This window comes from Carassius auratus, chromosome 19, assembly GCF_003368295.1.
Source record: "Carassius auratus strain Wakin chromosome 19, ASM336829v1, whole genome shotgun sequence".
NCBI classification, from domain to species: Eukaryota; Metazoa; Chordata; class Actinopteri; order Cypriniformes; family Cyprinidae; genus Carassius; species Carassius auratus.
In genome coordinates, this window is record NC_039261.1 from 6674113 (window position 1) to 6691567 (window position 17455).

The 17455-nt window shown below is 36.7% G+C and overlaps 2 protein-coding genes across 2 annotated transcripts; both read left to right on the forward strand.

The window, feature by feature from the left end:
* Positions 1 to 2733: 2733 nt before the first annotated feature.
* Positions 2734 to 4775, forward strand: LOC113120258 (titin-like). Its single transcript, XM_026290174.1, has 2 exons — positions 2734 to 3049; positions 3233 to 4775. Exons 1-2 carry the CDS (start codon positions 2837 to 2839, stop codon positions 4685 to 4687), a joined length of 1668 nt encoding a protein of 555 aa, XP_026145959.1. The 5' UTR covers positions 2734 to 2836; the 3' UTR covers positions 4688 to 4775.
* Positions 4776 to 9984: 5209 nt separating this feature from the next.
* On the forward strand, positions 9985 to 12399 carry LOC113119258 (protein PRRC2C-like). Its single transcript, XM_026288568.1, has 2 exons — positions 9985 to 10577; positions 10788 to 12399. Exons 1-2 carry the CDS (start codon positions 10365 to 10367, stop codon positions 12309 to 12311), a joined length of 1737 nt encoding a protein of 578 aa, XP_026144353.1. The 5' UTR covers positions 9985 to 10364; the 3' UTR covers positions 12312 to 12399.
* The last annotated feature ends 5056 nt before the right edge of the window (positions 12400 to 17455 follow it).

Consider the following 17455-nt stretch of genomic DNA (forward strand, 5'->3'; position numbering starts at 1 on the left):
TAACGTGATTTTCGCATACAGTCTGTTGGAAATAAATACAAGATAGCTGATCAAAGAATCTAGACTCCTATAGCACATTAAGTGTCATGTTTATAAGCCTTCAGTGGCACCAGCCGTTATGCAGGATCAGAGTAAGTGAATGTTTATCATGTCTGTGAGAAGATAAAAGATGACTGCGCAGACCTGTGATAATACTAGCAACGGACAGCCTTAAAAATTGTTCCTTAATTTCTGTTAAGTATCTCTACATAAATAGATGCAAAAATCTGTGGCAACATAATATTGCAATAGGCAATGATCGAGCAATGAAATCTAAAGCCACTAACTGGTAAACATTGTTGCATAAAAATTTTTTTCTTAAAACAAAAGAACAAAAATACAAATAAAAGATAGGTAATTGGGTAATTAAAGTGCGCTGTTCAGGGTGTCGTGTTGTCAAGTGATAAATGAAACCAAGTTCTTCAGCATTGGGCCAAACTAATTTTACATATCACTATTCTAGCATCATTTTGGGTCACATTAAATTGTCCATATTATCCATGCATGCATTAAATAGATAGGAGCACATCTGAAACTTCACCAGAGAAGCACTAATTAACTTTTATTTTAAGCTCAATAAAATAGTTATCTAGTTTTTTAGTTATTTAGTCTATCAAGTTATCTAGTTGATCATAAACTAGACTTTGGGACCAACTACACTTTTTTTGGTTGATTTATTTATTTTACACTCAACTAGACAGGTCTGATCTCATCCCAACACAGACCACATGTGTCAAACAGGGAAGTAAAGGGGTCTGGGAACATATATAATCATTACTGGAAATTAAAAAAATAAACAACACTAAAATAAATAAGTAAATAAAAACATTGGGCTATGGCCTAAAACCCCCCAAATATGCCCTTAAACTGAAACTAGTATAGAACCAGATGAGTAAGTTATATGCTTCAAAATGGCTGCCAGGGTCAGTGGGAGCCTCAACAACTTTGGAAAATAGATCATAACATATCTAACGTATATATGATATTGAACATTTCTTCTGGGATTCACCAAAATCGTATATGCTGTAGTGAAACTGTAAACTGAGTTGACTAAACACGTTGCTGAGTGTCTCAATATCTGCAATACAACATTCAGACTACTATTATTGTTTATTAATAAAAAATAAAGAATAATAAAAAAAAGATATTGATTTTTAATACTAACCTGCAAAGTAAGCTGCAGAACATGTAAAGGAATCAAAACTTGTGCGTTAACTGCTAAATGAGCTAAGCTGCTAGCTTATAAGGGGACCTGTGATTAGCTTGTTTGCTACATGTGAGGTTTAATTTAATTTCAAAACGACTAAACATATCATAACCTCGCATTATAAAGCTATTCTAGCTGTTTGAGGTATAATGTACCTCTGCTTACCTTTCTTCAGCTCGTTATACCAGACTTTGACGATGGTTCTGGAGTGTTTTCTGTGGTGGATGAGCCACAGTGAAAGGGTCTGCACGCTCTGCTGGGAGTTACTCAGTTCTGATAATTTCTTCTCCAAAGCAGGCTCCGAGAACACGGACATTTTCAATTACAATTTAAACTGGGTTTTAAAAAAAGGCTCGTTGCCTATACCAGGTACCCGAGGGTCGAGGATATTAAAGCTCAAAACTCCTCGAGCTAGCTACACATTCCCTGGCTTACCACAGAGCGCACAGTGAGCATGCGCAGTCACTCTCACCGCGCATGTGCGAGTCTGTTAAAAATCTTAGCGATGACCACACACAGCAGTTTAGGGCAAGCTGTTTCAAACTACAATCATGTATTTATAAAATAGATATGATGGTATATGAGATTAACTGGTGGGATATATAGTTTTACGGGGTATACAGAGGAGATCAGGCACTAATTTATTACAGTCAGAGACTGAAGAAGACACCAGCACAGCTTAATGCAAAAAAATAAGCAGAATAAATATTTTCTACATTGATAATGATAAACGTTTTTAGAAATAAACGTCAGCAGTAATGGCTGTTTCTGTTTCTACTGTATTTTTGATTGAATTAATCAAGTATTGGTATTCATAAGATTTTTTTTTTTATTTGCTTTGTTTAAATTGTTTATTGTTTATTTTTATGTAGTGTTTAAAGTGTACACACTGGTCACTGTGGTTTTAAACTGATCATTCATCTATTCCCAAAACCTCTGTAAAACTAACAAAAACCAGTCTAACTGGAACATCAGCCATGTAACATAATACAACTAATAATAAAGTAAATATATAAATAAATAAAGTTCAGTTAATTTAAAAAAAGTTACAAATTTGTATAACTTGTGTTGTTGTTGTTATTATTTTACATTTTAAGCAGGGTGAACGTTTTTACAGGCCTGTTAGATTATTTGTTTAAATGTTTAATTTATGTCCAGTCTGGCCTGTACCCTTCTAAATTATAGTTGCTTTTAAAAAGTGATGATTTATTATTATTATTATTATTATTATTATTATTATTATTATTATTATTATTATTATTATTATTATTATTATTATCTTTTAATTTTCAGGGACAGGAGAAGAGTTTGGGAAACTTGTTAGGAAACAGTCAGTATTTAATATGGAGCCACTAGTGATGATGTATTTACTGCTTCTCTCCTGAGCTGCTCATTTAGTTCAGAATTCTCAGTTCAGCTCACTGTTGTGACATCATAATGGAGATTCCGTTCTGGCAGCTCTAAACTGCTATTCTGACTAACTTTCTTCTGTTGGTGTGTTAGGAGAGAAAAGATCGAGAGCTACTTTCGTGACTTTCTGCAGATATTGACGACAAATACTGAATTCACTTGCAGCATCTAGTGTCCACAATGGCACTGTTCAGCAGTGTATTTAGACCACTTTTTGAGTGTTTTGCTCACTTCTTTCGCAAAAGGGAGACACCTTTGAGGGCACAACAGTGTGCAGCACAAGAACGGGCGGCAATAGAGAAACTCCCAGAAGCATCAATGATGAAGGCAGATGAAAGTGAGGCCTTCGACTTCACTGCCCAAAACAAGAAGTGCAAAAAGAGACGCCGCCAGGTAACTTAACTGAGAAGTACCACTTTTTTCACTTTTCACTCAGTAATTGCTAGTAGATTTCACAATTAATTACAAAGAAACATCGATTAAATGTGACATTTTGGAAATAGAAAGACTGAAATAGTAGTGTCTTGTATCGTTTACTACAATAATCTTTACTAACTAAAATTTACGATTATACAGTCTGGAGAGAAAGAGAAGAAAAGACAGGTGAAGAGAAAGGTGAAGAAGGAGAGAGAAATGAATGAGGGAGGAAGTCATAAAGACAAGGCTGAAAAAGAAAGTGAGACATTTATCCTTGAAAAGATAAAGGATAGAGGACATGTGCCACAGAAAAAAAGAGAGTCTGTCAAATTCAGAAAGATGCAGAGTCTAGAAAATGTGATGGAGGGAGGAAGTAAGCATAGAGAGGCTGGAGAAAAGAAAAAGAAGAGGAGAAACCAGAAGGAAAGAAGGACCACTGAGCCTACTCCACTTCTTGTGGAGGTCAAACCTCAGCAAAGTCTAGTCAGTCCTCCAGTGAGATCTTCCTTCTTGAAGCCAATAGAAGGAGAATTTCCATTGCTTCCAAGTGTCTCTGAAGACCTTCCTTTACCAGCTGCTCGCTTCAAACCCTTGCCGCCAGTGACCAGACTGCCCATGCATCCTCAAAAGCCAGAGACTGCACCAGAGGAAGTGTCCTTGCCATGTTCTCTTCTTCAAGTGGATCCTCCAAAATCGTTGGCAGCACCAGAGGAAGTGTCCTTGCCATGTTCTCCTCTTCAAGTGGATTCTCCCAAACCGTTGGCAGCACCAGAGGAAGTGTCCTTGCCAGGTTCTCTTCTACAAGTGGATTCTCCCAAACCGTTGGCAGTTCCTCCATGTTCCACTCCAGCACCTGATGAACTGTTTTGCCTCCGACGCATCCAAGTCAGTCCTCCCAAACAACTGGTGGTTTCTCCGAGCTCCTCTCCTGTATCTGATGAAGTTGTTGATCTGCAACGTTCTTCAGCTCCAGTGTGTTCTCCCAGCTTGATGAAGGCTCAGCCGTCCACTTCTTCCCTGTTTGAGCCGCCTCCACAACTCATGCTCATCGACATAGAGGATGAGGAGACAGAGTACGTGGAGTACACGGGGAAGACCATTCGGGCCTGTGACTTACCCAAGTATGAACTCCCCCGACCTCAGGAGGCTGAAATGAAACCAAGACGGATGGTTGCTTGGTTGGAGAGTGACTGCGACATGCTGGAGGAAGTGTGGGCGAGTGAAGTGGTGGAGGGATCTGAAGATGTGAAAGATAACACTGATGAAATGGGAGACTCCAATGCCATAGAAGGGACTTTGGATGACTCCTCTCAGAAAAAGGAGGAGTTGGATAAACACATGATGAAGCTGTTTGGTGTAGCCTCTCCTGAAGGTCCCAAGAATGAGACCCAGCACAATGTGAATGTCCAGCAAGAGCCAAAGAGGAAAAGAAAATTGCCACTTGTTTTCTTCAGCTGGGCAGAAGAGAAGGCCAAGAAAAAGAAGGAGAAGAAAATACAGAAGGAGAAGGAGCGAAGAGAAAAGGAGTTGCTGCTTGAACGCTACAGGAATGATCCAAAACTGAAGCACTTGTTGATCAACAAGCACAACTGCAACTACTGCTCCTCTGAGTGAAGATCATTGTCCCTTCCCAAAACATCCTCTTCACCTTTAACCTACAGCACAATTCTGTGTACAAATAAAAAAACTGTGCAAACTAAAAGTTGAATGATCCATGCAAATTTCCTGAATATTAACACATAAAACGTGTTTAAAGTTCAAATGTTTAATTTGAAAGCGTGCAGTGATTTTCTACCATTTTAAACAAACATTTTATTTTAACAAAGAACAGCCACAGGAAGTGAATGATTCATCTCAGATCACAACAATAAAACGACACTTGATTTGAGTAAAAGGTACATTTCATTGGTAAGTTACAATCTGCTTTTGCAGATGCAGGTTAACAGTCATATAATAACAGTATATGACATTAAACAACTTCAAATTTTCTAAAGAAAGTTTTGGTAGTAAGGACTGTTAAAATTTTAAAATCTGTTTTTTTAAATAATAATAAATATATGAGAACAACGTTACTCTTCTTTCATGATAACTTATTTCTTATCTTATCAGGTTAGGTCATGATTGAACAACAAATAGTATAAATCACAAATATTAGTCAGCTTTACATATTTTTCCATACACAACACTCCTCTAATACAGGACCTCTTCAAAAAGTGCACATTTGTACCTAAAGAGTCCCTACATATGTTAGTACCCTAAAGGTTTTGTGTGAACTTTTTTTTTTATAAATTTTTTTATGAAATTGAAGAATGGAATGAAACAAGCAGCTGTCTTTGAGTGATTTACTCAAATGATCAAGATACTGATTCATTTAAAATTGGTCTCATAACCGTTTTCAACAATTCACATCATGATGCCTTTCATGTATGATTTGCAATCTACTCCAGTCACTAAAAGTACAACAAAAGACCATTTCAAACGGTGTTTTCCTCTCATTTTATTTTTGTAATGAAAAGCAAACAGGATGCAGAGGAACTTCAGTTTAATGCAAATGTACAGTGCTAAGAGATCTACCAAGCCCAAACACACTCTACACACCTCAATCCACTAGAGCGTTACTAAAACAGAAGTTATTAATAAAGACAAACATTTGATCAAAATAAACAAAATAAGTTTTATGCCACCCAAGTAATTATTTTCTTAACCCATGACTTTCACAGCCAGTTCAGTGTTCAATAGCTCCACATGCAAGGTTTGAGATTTCAGCTGGGTACATGACATTTCAATGAATATTACAAGTTAACCAGTTAGCTGTGAAACTGCTGTACATTCATATATGAAATCATCTGAATTTTCTTTAGTTTACAATGGTAATGAACAGAAATCTGTCTTTACATACTGCAATTAGCCCTAATATGCTTAAATAAATCTCTGCCAATGTTTGATGTTTTTAAATTCTAACATTTCTAGGAAAATTTAAAAAGAACCATATTACCATGTTCATGACAATTCGGCCATTACCCAGCAGACTTCCGATGGCATTTTAATAAATAACTTATAAATAACTACAAAAACATCAAATGCAATAATTGTCCTAGAAGTATCCTGTTATTGTCCAGCAAATGGAACATTTTTGCAAGGTAACATGCAACTAGTGTTATTTCCAAAAGCATCAAATAATCCAATATTCCATTCACATTCGTTAAAATAAGGGAATGACATCTCTTTCTCTCAATCACACACACATATAGACAAACAAAACAACAAAATGACCTATTTAATGAAAAGAAAAAGTAAAGTAGTCAGCATGAAAGAGAAAAGAGTGATGTAATGTAGTGTTTGAGCATCAAATACTGACCTTTGGAATTATTTAATAGTCAGGACAACCTCACAAGCTCACCTTCCTCTCAAAAATAAAAAAGGAAAAGTTATTATACACAGGCTTTACTTTACTTCTCACAGTTATACTGCAGATAATACAGTCAACTGAACAAATGTTTGTCATCTTGGAGTGTATATATTGGTGGTATTATGTTGCAAAGCAGCAATGTTATAGAAACGCACACATTAGTGAGCAGCACAGCAAGATATTCAGATATTCATGCATAGAACTAGAGGGGTTTGAGCTTCATTTAACTATGTACAGCTACTGTGTATATATGCAAATGTTTGGAGAAGTATCTATGTCTGTCTGACATTCTTCGCTGTGTTAGACTATCATGCAGAGACTTTATACTGACTAGTGGAGCACATTAGCATCAGTAATTATCGCTACTCTGACAAACAAATCTCCGCTCATTGAAATCTGCTCTTTCTCTCTCCCTCCTTCTCAATCAACCAGAAAGCAACAATGCAAAGGTTACTCAAGTGAAATTTCTGACATGCCGCTTGGATGAAACTGTTGAGTCATATAACGTTATACATCTCCAGAACCACACAAGCAAATTAAACAAGAAGGACAGATCGGGCAATGTAAAGGAACTGCATTCAAACGGGTTCTTGAATAATTTTACAGGATGTAAAGGAAGATGTTGATGATGTCGGTGTAGAGGTTAAGAGCTGCATAGACATACTCCTCTGGGCTAATGGCCAACTTCTTGTTGCCCAGGAGAAGCTGGGTGTCCACAGCCAGGAACTGTGAAAGAACAAACAAGCCCTGAGTGTCGCATTCATGTTGTGCTTGGGGAAATAAAGCAGAACGGCTACAGAAATTGAACATGATATTAATCTTTTACTTTAATTCAATTTTGAAGATGTGTGCAATTATATAAAAAAATTACCTTGTGGGTGATTACAAAAAATCTCATGGACTTACAGCGAAGATATAATATTTCAGGACTAGAATATCATAGAGACTTGGCGAGGGGCTCTTTTAACTCTTGAAGCTTGTAAGCAATCACCTAGCATAATGCACTAGGCCTAGCAGCACCGCTGATGTTTAATTCACGAATCATCAGCAAATACTAAATGAAGTTCACTGGGTTTGTATCCTGCTTACTGCAATGGTTACACTATTCTGTTTAAAAGTTTGCATATACATTCTGTTCTTTGGAGCTTTCTCTTGATAATAGAAAAATTATTTATGTATGAAAAGCAGCACAGCTGTTTTTAAGATTGATTACAATAAGAAATCACCAAATCAGCATATTAAGAATGATTTCTAAAGGATCACGTGGCACTGAAAACTGCAGTAATAGCTGCTGAAATCAGCTTTGCCATCACAGCAATAAATAACATTTTGAAATAGATTAAAATAGAAAAAGATTTTTTACAATAATATTCCACAATATTACTGTCCTCACTGTATTTTTAATAAAATAAATGCAGTCTTGGTGAGCTTAAGAGATTTCTTTCAAGAACATAAAAAATGAATTCCAACCTAAATCTTGAATGCTATCCTGATGTTCCAACAATTTCAGTTACAAATGCTTAGTGGAGGAAATTATGACTGCACTCTCCCTGTTTACCATTGAAGTTAAAGTTAAAACATTACCGTCTACAGCCGCAAGAGGGCGCTCTATGCTGCTCAGTGCTCCTGTAGTCTACACTGAAAACATAGAGCGCCCTCTCGTGGCTGTAGACACTAATGTTTTGTCTTGGTTCTTGATTGTAAATAAATCAGACTTAGAGTCCAGTGCGACTTACATATGTTTTTTTTTCCTTGTCATGACGTATTTTTGGACTGATGCGACTCATACTTAGTTGCGACTTATAGTCTGAAAAATACGGTAGTTGGACAAGTTCATAAATTACATTTGAGGAATCACCTTAATTTGTAAGGGGGGGAGGGTGGTATAGTATTTTGAGGTATAGTGCCCTGTTTGCAAAACAGTATACATTGCCAAAGTTGTCCTGTTGCTGAGTCTCCTTTTGAGGTTCAGCTCTCTGAACAGTCTCCAGAACTGGTTTCATCTGCACCAAAGACTGACAGTCCAATTTTGCGAAGATCTAGTGGTGTTAGAAAACCACCAGTTAGACTAGACTTGTAAAAAAAAAAGTTGTTTTGAAAAAGGAATGTGTTGTAAATGGAAAAATGGAGCAATTGAGTGTTTTGGTGTGGGACTAGTGTATAGTGTGAACTGTTATGTGGGTATTGTTATTTATTCAAGGAAAAGGGATGTAATGAGTGTGATGTTTAGTCCACTAGGTGGCAGTAATGGATTGTATAAAATCAGGTGCATTTGCTAAGGATTGGTGTGGTAATTTGTAGATGATGAATGTTCCACGTGGAATAAAGACGCCAGCACCAGTAATTCCTCGTATTGGTTCATTGTCTTGTTCTTGAATGATACAGACACATCACTACAAATGCTTCATTTCACTGCTCCAAAAGACATGTGATTTATACAGCCGCTCAGACTGGAAAATTGTGATTTCGAAAGGGCCCACATGTAAAATAGATCATAACATATCTAACGTATATATGATATTTAACATGTCTTCTGGGATTCACCAAAATCGTATATAAATGCTGTAAACTGAGTTGACTAAACACATTGCTGAGTTTCTCAATATCTGCAATACAGCATTCAGACTACTATTATTGTTTATTAATAAAAAACAAAGTATAAAAAAAGGAATTGAGGATTTTTTATAATAACCTGCAAAGTAAGTTGCAGAACATGTAAAGGAATCAAAACTTGTACGTTAACTGCTAAATGAGCTAAGCTGCTAGCTTATAAGGGGACCTGTGATTAGCTTGTTTGCTACATGTGAGGTTTAATTTAATTTCAAAACGACTAAACATATCATAACCTCGCATTATAAAGCTATTCTAGCTGTTTGAGGTATAATGTACCTCTGCTTACCTTTCTTCAGCTCGTTATACCAGACTTTGACGATGGTTTTGGAGTGTTTTCTGTGTCTGCACGCTCTGCTGGGAGTTACTCAGATCATTTCTTCTCCAAAGCAGGCTCCGAGAATGCAAAAAATAAGCAGAATAAATATTTTCTACATTGATAATGATAAACGTTTTTAGAAATAAACGTCAGCAGTAATGGCTGTTTCTGTTTCTACTTTATTTTTTGATTAAATTAATCATAAGACTTAAAAATCTTTTTTTTTTGTTTGTTTTTTTTTTTTTTTGCTTTGTTTAAATTGTTTATTGTTTATTCTTATGTAGTTTTTAAAATGTACACACTGGTCACTGTGGTTTAAAACTGATCATTCTTCTAGAGCCAAAACCTCTTTAAAACTAACCAAAACCAGTCTAACTGGAACATCAACCATGAAACATAATAAAAATAATAATAATAAAGTAAATACATAAATAAAGTTCAGGTCATTTAAAAAAGATACACATTTTTATAACTTTTGTTGTTGTTATTAATATTATTATTTTAAATTTAAAGCAGAGTGAAATTTTTTACAGGCCTGTTAGGTTATTTGTATAAATGTTTAATTTATGTCCAGTCTGGCCTGTACCCTTCTAAATTATCATTTATTTTTAAAAAGTGATCTGTTTTTATTATTATTATTATCTTTTAATTTTCAGGGACAGGAGAAGAGTTTGGGAAACTTGTTAGGAAACAGTCAGTATTTAATATGGAGCCACTAGTGATGATGTATTTACTGCTTCTCTCCTGAGCTGCTCATTTAGTTCAGAATTCTCAGTTCAGCTCACTGTTGTGACATCATAATGGAGATTCCGTTCTGGCAGCTCTAAACTGCTGTTCTGACTAACTTTCTTCTGTTGGTGTGTTAGGAGAGAAAAGATCGAGAGCTACTTTCGTGACTTTCTGCAGATATTGACGACAAATACTGAATTCACTTGCAGCATCTAGTGTCCACAATGGCACGGTTCAGCACTGTATTTAGACCACTTTTTGAGTGTTTTGCTCACTTCTTTCATAAAAGGGAGACACCTTTGAGGGCACAACAGTGTGCAGCACAAGAACGGGCGGCACTAGAGAAACTCCCAGAAGCATCAATGATGAAGGCAGATGAAAGTGAGGCCTTCGACTTCACTGCCCAAAACAAGAAGTGCAAAAAGAGACGCCGCCAGGTAACTTAACTGAGAAGTACCAGCTTGCACCGAAAATGGTTTAGAATCACTTTTCACTCAGTAATTGCTAGTAGATTTCACAATTAATTACAAAGAAACATCAACACATTCAATTAAATGTGACATTTTGGAAATAGAAAGACCGAAATAGTATTGTCTTGTATCATTTACTACAATAATCTTTACTAACTAAAATTTACGATTATACAGTCTGGAGAGAAAGAGAAGAAAAGACAGGTGAAGAGAAAGGTGAAGAAGGAGAGAGAGATGAATGAGGGAGGAAGTCATAAAGACAAGGCTGAAAAAGAAAGTGAGACATTTATCCTTGAAAAGATAAAGGATAGAGGACATGTGCCACAGAAAAAAAGAGAGTCTGCCAAATTCAGAAAGATGCAGAGTCTAGAAAATGTGATGGAGGGAGGAAGTAGGCATAGAGAGGCTGGAGAAAAGAAAAAGAAGAGGAGAAACCAGAAGGAAAGAAGGACAACTGAGCCTACTCCACTTCTTGTGGAGGTCAAACCTCAGCAAAGTCTAGTCAGTCCTCCAGTGAGATCTTCCTTCTTGAAGCCAATAGAAGGAGAATTTCCATTGCTTCCAAGTGTCTCTGAAGACCTTCCTTTACCAGCTGCTCGCTTCAAACCCTTGCCGCCAGTGACCAGACCGCCCATGCATCCTCAAAAGCAAGAGACTGCACCAGAGGAAGTGTCCTTGCCATGTTCTCTTCTTCAAGTGGATTCTCCCAAACCGTTGGCAGCACCAGAGGAAGTGTCCTTGCCAGGTTCTCTTCTTCAAGTGGATTCTCCCAAACCGTTGGCGAAACCAGAGGAAGTGTCCTTGCCATGTTCTCCTCTTCAAGTGGATCCTCCCAAACCTTTGGCAGCACCAGAGAAAGTGTCCTTGCCAGGTTCTCTTCTTCAAGTGGATTCTCCCAAACCGTTGGCAGTTCCTCCATGTTCCACTCCAACACCTGATGAACTGTTTTGCCTCCGACGCATCCAAGTCAGTCCTCCCAAACAACTGGTGGTTTCTCCGAGCTCCTCTCCTGTATCTGATGAAGTTGTTGATCTGCAACGTTCTTCAGCTCCAGTGTGTTCTCCCAGCTTGATGAAGGCTCAGCCGTCCACTTCTTCCCTGTTTGAGCCGCCTCCACAACTCATGCTCATCGACATAGAGGATGAGGAGACAGAGTACGTGGAGTACACGGGGAAGACCATTCGGGCCTGTGACTTACCCAATTCTGAACTCCCCCGACCTCAGGAGGCTGAAATGAAACCAAGACGGATGGTTGCTTGGTTGGAGAGTGACTGCGACATGCCGGAGGAAGTGTGGGCAGGTGAAGTGGTGGAGGTCCAGGGATCTGAAGATGTGAAAGATAACACTGATGAAATGGGAGACTCCAATGCCATAGAAGGGACTTTGGATGACTCCTCTCAGAAAAAGGAGGAGTTGGATAAACACATGATGAAGCTGTTTGGTGTAGCCTCTCCTGAAGGTCCCAAGAATGAGACCCAGCACAATGTGAATGTCCAGCAAGAGACAAAGAGGAAAAGAAAATTGCCACTTGTTCTCTTCAGCTGGGCAGAAGAGAAGGCCAAGAAAAAGAAGGAGAAGAAAATACAGAAGGAGAAGGAGCGAAGAGAAAAGGAGTTGCTGCTTGAACGCTACAGGAACGATCCAAAACTGAAGCACTTGTTGATCAACAAGCACAACTGCAACTACTGCTCCTCTGAGTGAAGATCATTGTCCCTTCCCAAAACATCCTCTTCACCTTTAACCTACAGCACAATTCTGTGTACAAATAAAAAAACTGTGCAAACTAAAAGTTGAATGATCCATGCAAATTTCCTGAATATTAACACATAAAACGTGTTTAAAGTTCAAATGTTTAATTTGAAAGCGTGCAGTGATTTTCTACCATTTTAAACAAACATTTTATTTTAACAAAGAACAGCCACAGGAAGTGAATGATTAATCTCAGATCACAACAATAAAACGACACTTGATTTGAGTAAAAGGTACATTTCATTGGTAAGTTACAATTAGGTTTATCATATTGTCTATGATTTGGATTTCAAAGTGAAAGCTGCAACTCTGTCTTTTTATGTTTCTTCCACTAAAGGCCTCCTTTGTGGATTTTTGGAGCATTGCCTCCCTAAGAATACAAACCATATGCAATTGTTGTTCATGACCAAAATTGCAGGCGTTTATTTATAAAGACTTTTGCAGATGCAGGTTAACAGTCATATAATAATAGTATATGACATTAAACAACTTCAAATTTTCTAAAGAAAGTTTTGGTAGTAAGGACTGTTAAAATTTTAAAATCTGTTTTTTAAATAATAATAAATATATGAGAACAACAATGTTACTCTTCTTTCATGATAACTTATTTCTTATCTTATCACGTTAGGTCATGATTGAACAACAAATAGTATAAATCACAAATATTAGTCAGCTTTACATATTTTTCCATACACAACACTCCTCTAATACAGGACCTCTTCAAAAAGTGCACATTTGTACCTAAAGAGTCCCTACATATGTTAGTACCCTAAAGGTTTTGTGTGAACTTTTTTTTTTTTTTTTTTTTTTTTATGAAATTGAAGAATGGAAAGAAACAAGCAGCTGTCTTTGAGTGATTTACTCAAATGATCAAGATACTGATTCATTTAAAATTGGTCTCATAACCGTTTTCAACAATTCACATCATGATGCCTTTCATGTATGATTTGCAATCTACTCCAGTCACTAAAAGTACAACAAAAGACCATTTCAAACGGTGTTTTCCTCTCATTTTATTTTTGTAATGAAAAGCAAACAGGCTGCAGAGGAACTTCAGTTTAATGCAAATGTACAGTGCTAAGAGATCTACCAAGCCCAAACACACTCTACACACCTCAATCCACTAGAGCGTTACTAAAACAGAAGTTATTAATAAAGACAAACATTTGATCAAAATAAACAAAATAAGTTTTATGCCACCCAAGTAATTATTTTCTTAACCCATGACTTTCACAGCCAGTTCAGTGTTCAATAGCTCCACATGCAAGGTTTGAGATTTCAGCTGGGTACATGACATTTCAATGAATATTACAAGTTAACCAGTTAGCTGTGAAACTGCTGTACATTCATATCTGAAATCATCTGAATTTTCTTTAGTTTACAATGGCAATGAACAGAAATCTGTCTTTACATACTGCAATTAGCCCTAATATGCTTAAATAAATCACTGCCAATGTTTGATGTTTTTAGATTCTTACATTTCTAGGAAAATTTAAAAAGAACCATGTTACCATGTTCATGACAATTCGGCCATTACCCAGCATTTTAATAAATAACTTATAAATAACTACAAAAACATCAAATGCAATAATTGTCCTAGAAGTATCCTGTTATTGTCCAGCAAATGGAACATTTTTGCAAGGTAACATGCAACTAGTGTTATTTCCAAAAGCATCAAATAATCCAATATTCCATTCACATTCGTTAAAATAAGGGAATGACATCTCTTTCTCTCAATCACACACACATATAGACAAACAAAACAACAAAATGATCTATTTAATGAAAAGAAAAAGTAAAGTAGTCAGCATGAAAGAGAAAAGAGTGATGTAATGTAGTGTTTGAGCATCAAATACTGACCTTTGGAATTATTTAATAGTCAGGACAACCTCACAAGCTCACCTTCCTCTCAAAAATAAAAAAGGAAAAGTTATTATACACAGGCTTTACTTTACTTCTCAAAGTTATACTGCAGATAATACAGTCAACTGGACAAATGTTTGTCATCTTGGAGTATATATATTGGTGGTATTATGTTGCAAAGCAGCAATGTTATAGAAACGCACACATTAGTGAGCAGCACAGCCAGATATTCAGATATTCATGCATAGAACTAGAGGGGTTTGAGCTTCATTTAACTATGTACAGCTACTGTTGTATATGCAAATGTTTGGAGAAGTATCTATGTCTGTCTGACATTCTTCGCTGTGTTAGACTATCATGAGGAGACTTTATACTGACTAGTGGAGCACATTAGCATCAGTAATTATCGCTACTCTGACAAACAAATCTCCGCTCATTGATATCTGCTCTTTCTCTCTCCCTCCTTCTCAATCAACCAGAAAGCAACAATGCAAAGGTTACTGAAGTTAAATTTCTAAAATGCCGTTTGGATGCAACTGTTGAGTCATATAACGTTATACATCTCCAGAACCACACAAGCAAATTAAACAAGAAGGACAGATCGGGCAATGTAAAGGAACTGCATTCAAACGGGTTCTTGAATAATTTTTTGTTTTGTCCTGAAAAGGACAAAGAGCTTTTTCCTGATCAGCCTGTACATGTTGACATAAAGGGAATTTGAAAGACAAATAATTTCAGAATTTGAGGAAAGGTGAAGGAATGTGAGGTGGTGCATCATTCTGTGAAATGTGGTCTGCACTTTCCTCTTCTTACAGGAAGGGGGCACACTCAATCCCTGGTGCGACCCACAATGGCCAGGATGTAAAGGAAGATGTTGATGATGTCGGTGTAGAGGTTAAGAGCTGCATAGACATACTCCTCTGGGCTAATGGCCAACTTCTTGTTGCCCAGGAGAAGCTGGGTGTCCACAGCCAGGAACTGTGAAAGAACAAACAAGCCCTGAGTGTCGCATTCATGTTGTGCTTGGGGAAATAAAGCGGAACGGCTAAAGAAATTGAAAATGATATTAATCTTTTACTTTAATTCAATTTTGAAGATGTGTGCAATTATATAAAAAAAATTACCTTGTGGGTGATTAAAAAAAATCTCAGACTTACAGCGAAGATATAATATTTAAGGACTAGAATATCATAGAGACTTGGCGAGGGGCTCTTTTAACACTTGAAGCTTGTAAGCAATCACCTAGCATAATGCACTAGGCCTAGCAGCACCGCTGATGTTTAATTCACAAATCATCAGCAAATACTAAATGAAGTTCACTGGGTTTGTATCCTGCTTACTGCAATGGTTACACTATTCTGTTTAAAAGTTTGCATATACATTCTGTTCTTTGGAGCTTTCTCTTGATAATAGAAAAATTATTTATGTATGAAAAGCACCACAGCTGTTTTTAAGATTGATTACAATAAGAAATCACCAAATCAGCATATTAAGAATGATTTCTAAAGGATCACGTGGCACTGAAAACTGCAGTAATAGCTGCTGAAATCAGCTTTGCCATCACAGCAATAAATAACATTTTGAAATAGATTAAAATAGAAAAAGATTTTTTACAATAATATTCCACAATATTACTGTCCTCACTGTATTTTTGATAAAATAAATGCAGTCTTGGTGAGCTTAAGAGATTTCTTTCAAGAACATAAAAAATTAATTCCAACCTAAATCTTGAATGCTATCCTGATGTTCCAGCAATTTCAGTTACAAATGCTTAGTGGAGGAAATTATGACTGCACTCTCCCTGTTTACCATTGAAGTTAAAGTTAAAACATTACCGTTCACAGCCGCAAGAGGGCGCTCTATGCTGCTCAGTGCTCCTGTAGTCTACACTGAAAACATAGAGCGCCCTCTCGTGGCTGTAGACGCTAATGTTTTGTCTTGGTTCTTGGTTGTAAATAAATCAGACTTAGAGTCCAGTGCGACTTATATATGTTTTTTCAACCCATTCTCACTCCAAAGGCGTCAAAAACCGAAGCATGGTCAAGCGCCCCTAGCGTCACTTTTATGACGCCAAATGTGCCTCTCGGCGTCGACTATCGAAGCACTACGACCTTAATTGCTTTCAGTGGGAAACTTTTGGCGTCAGAATTCGACACGAGGACATGAGATGTTTATCGCTATGAAATCACGTTCAAGAAGTCTCATTCAGCATACATCGCGCGATACTTGCTATCAGTTCCACAGTTTGGGTGAGTAGTCGTATATACGCTCTTTTAATGCCTTTTATCAAATGTATTCTGTCTTCTTTATTAATCAGATTAGTGCCATATGTTTAATCGCTGTATTATATCGGTCATCCGCGGCTGTCTTTGAGTTTCATTGCGTTTAAATAAATGAACACAGCTGCTAATTAGTGTGATTAAACTATCTGTCACGTGACGTGCCATAGACCTTCGATCCGTTTTATATTATTATTAATTTCAGGATCAATGATGTAAGTTGTATTTGTAGTAAAATCATGGTAATCACGACACAATAGTAATAAATGAAATGTGAAGTTAAAACACAGTAAATGGGACATTAGTAACTGTAACTGTAGTTTTACTATGATATATTAATAATCAATACAACAATACAATAATCACCAAACCAGCTATGTTTGTATCACTGTAATGTTAGTGTTTTTATGTGCTTTTATATGACAGATATCACAGTAATCATGTGTTCTGTACCATGCTTTTAATACCTTTTAATGTGAATCCAAAAAAAAAAAAATCAAATTAAAAATAAATAATATTTTATTTTTATTTTATATATATAAATATTTTGCTCACAGATCATTATTAACATTCTGTATATAATTCAATTTTATTTTCTCTCCCCTTTTTTATTATTTTTATTTTTAGCTGAAAAGACGTAAAGGCAGTCAGCCCAGTGGTGTTTCTGGAGAGGGATTCCTTCAGAAATGGAGAAGACAGAAAGCTGCGGAGGCAGATATTTGCAGCAGTAAGTCTGTGATAGTTTGTCTCTTTTATCAAAAATTCCTGCTGTTATAATTTGTACAGCATTTGTTGTTTCTTAAACTGTTGCACTGTCCAAATACCCACACTTGCCATCTTTTCACTTGACCACTTGATTACTTATTTGACGTCTTTCCTGTATTTGGCCTAGTGTTCGAGTGAGCATGATGACCACGAGTGTGTGTCGAACTTTTCATGACCTGATGACTGTGT

What these genes read in the sequence shown, in the direction of transcription:
- LOC113120258 (XM_026290174.1), top strand. Translation starts at nt 2,837, where the DNA reads ATGGCACTGTTCAGCAGTGTATTTAGACCACTTTTTGAGTGTTTTGCT. An exon ending in GCAAAAAGAGACGCCGCCAG is followed by an intron (nt 3,050 to 3,232) that starts GTAACTTAACTG and finishes ACGATTATACAG; the next exon opens with TCTGGAGAGAAAGAGAAGAA.
- LOC113119258 (XM_026288568.1), top strand. Translation starts at nt 10,365, where the DNA reads ATGGCACGGTTCAGCACTGTATTTAGACCACTTTTTGAGTGTTTTGCT. An exon ending in GCAAAAAGAGACGCCGCCAG is followed by an intron (nt 10,578 to 10,787) that starts GTAACTTAACTG and finishes ACGATTATACAG; the next exon opens with TCTGGAGAGAAAGAGAAGAA.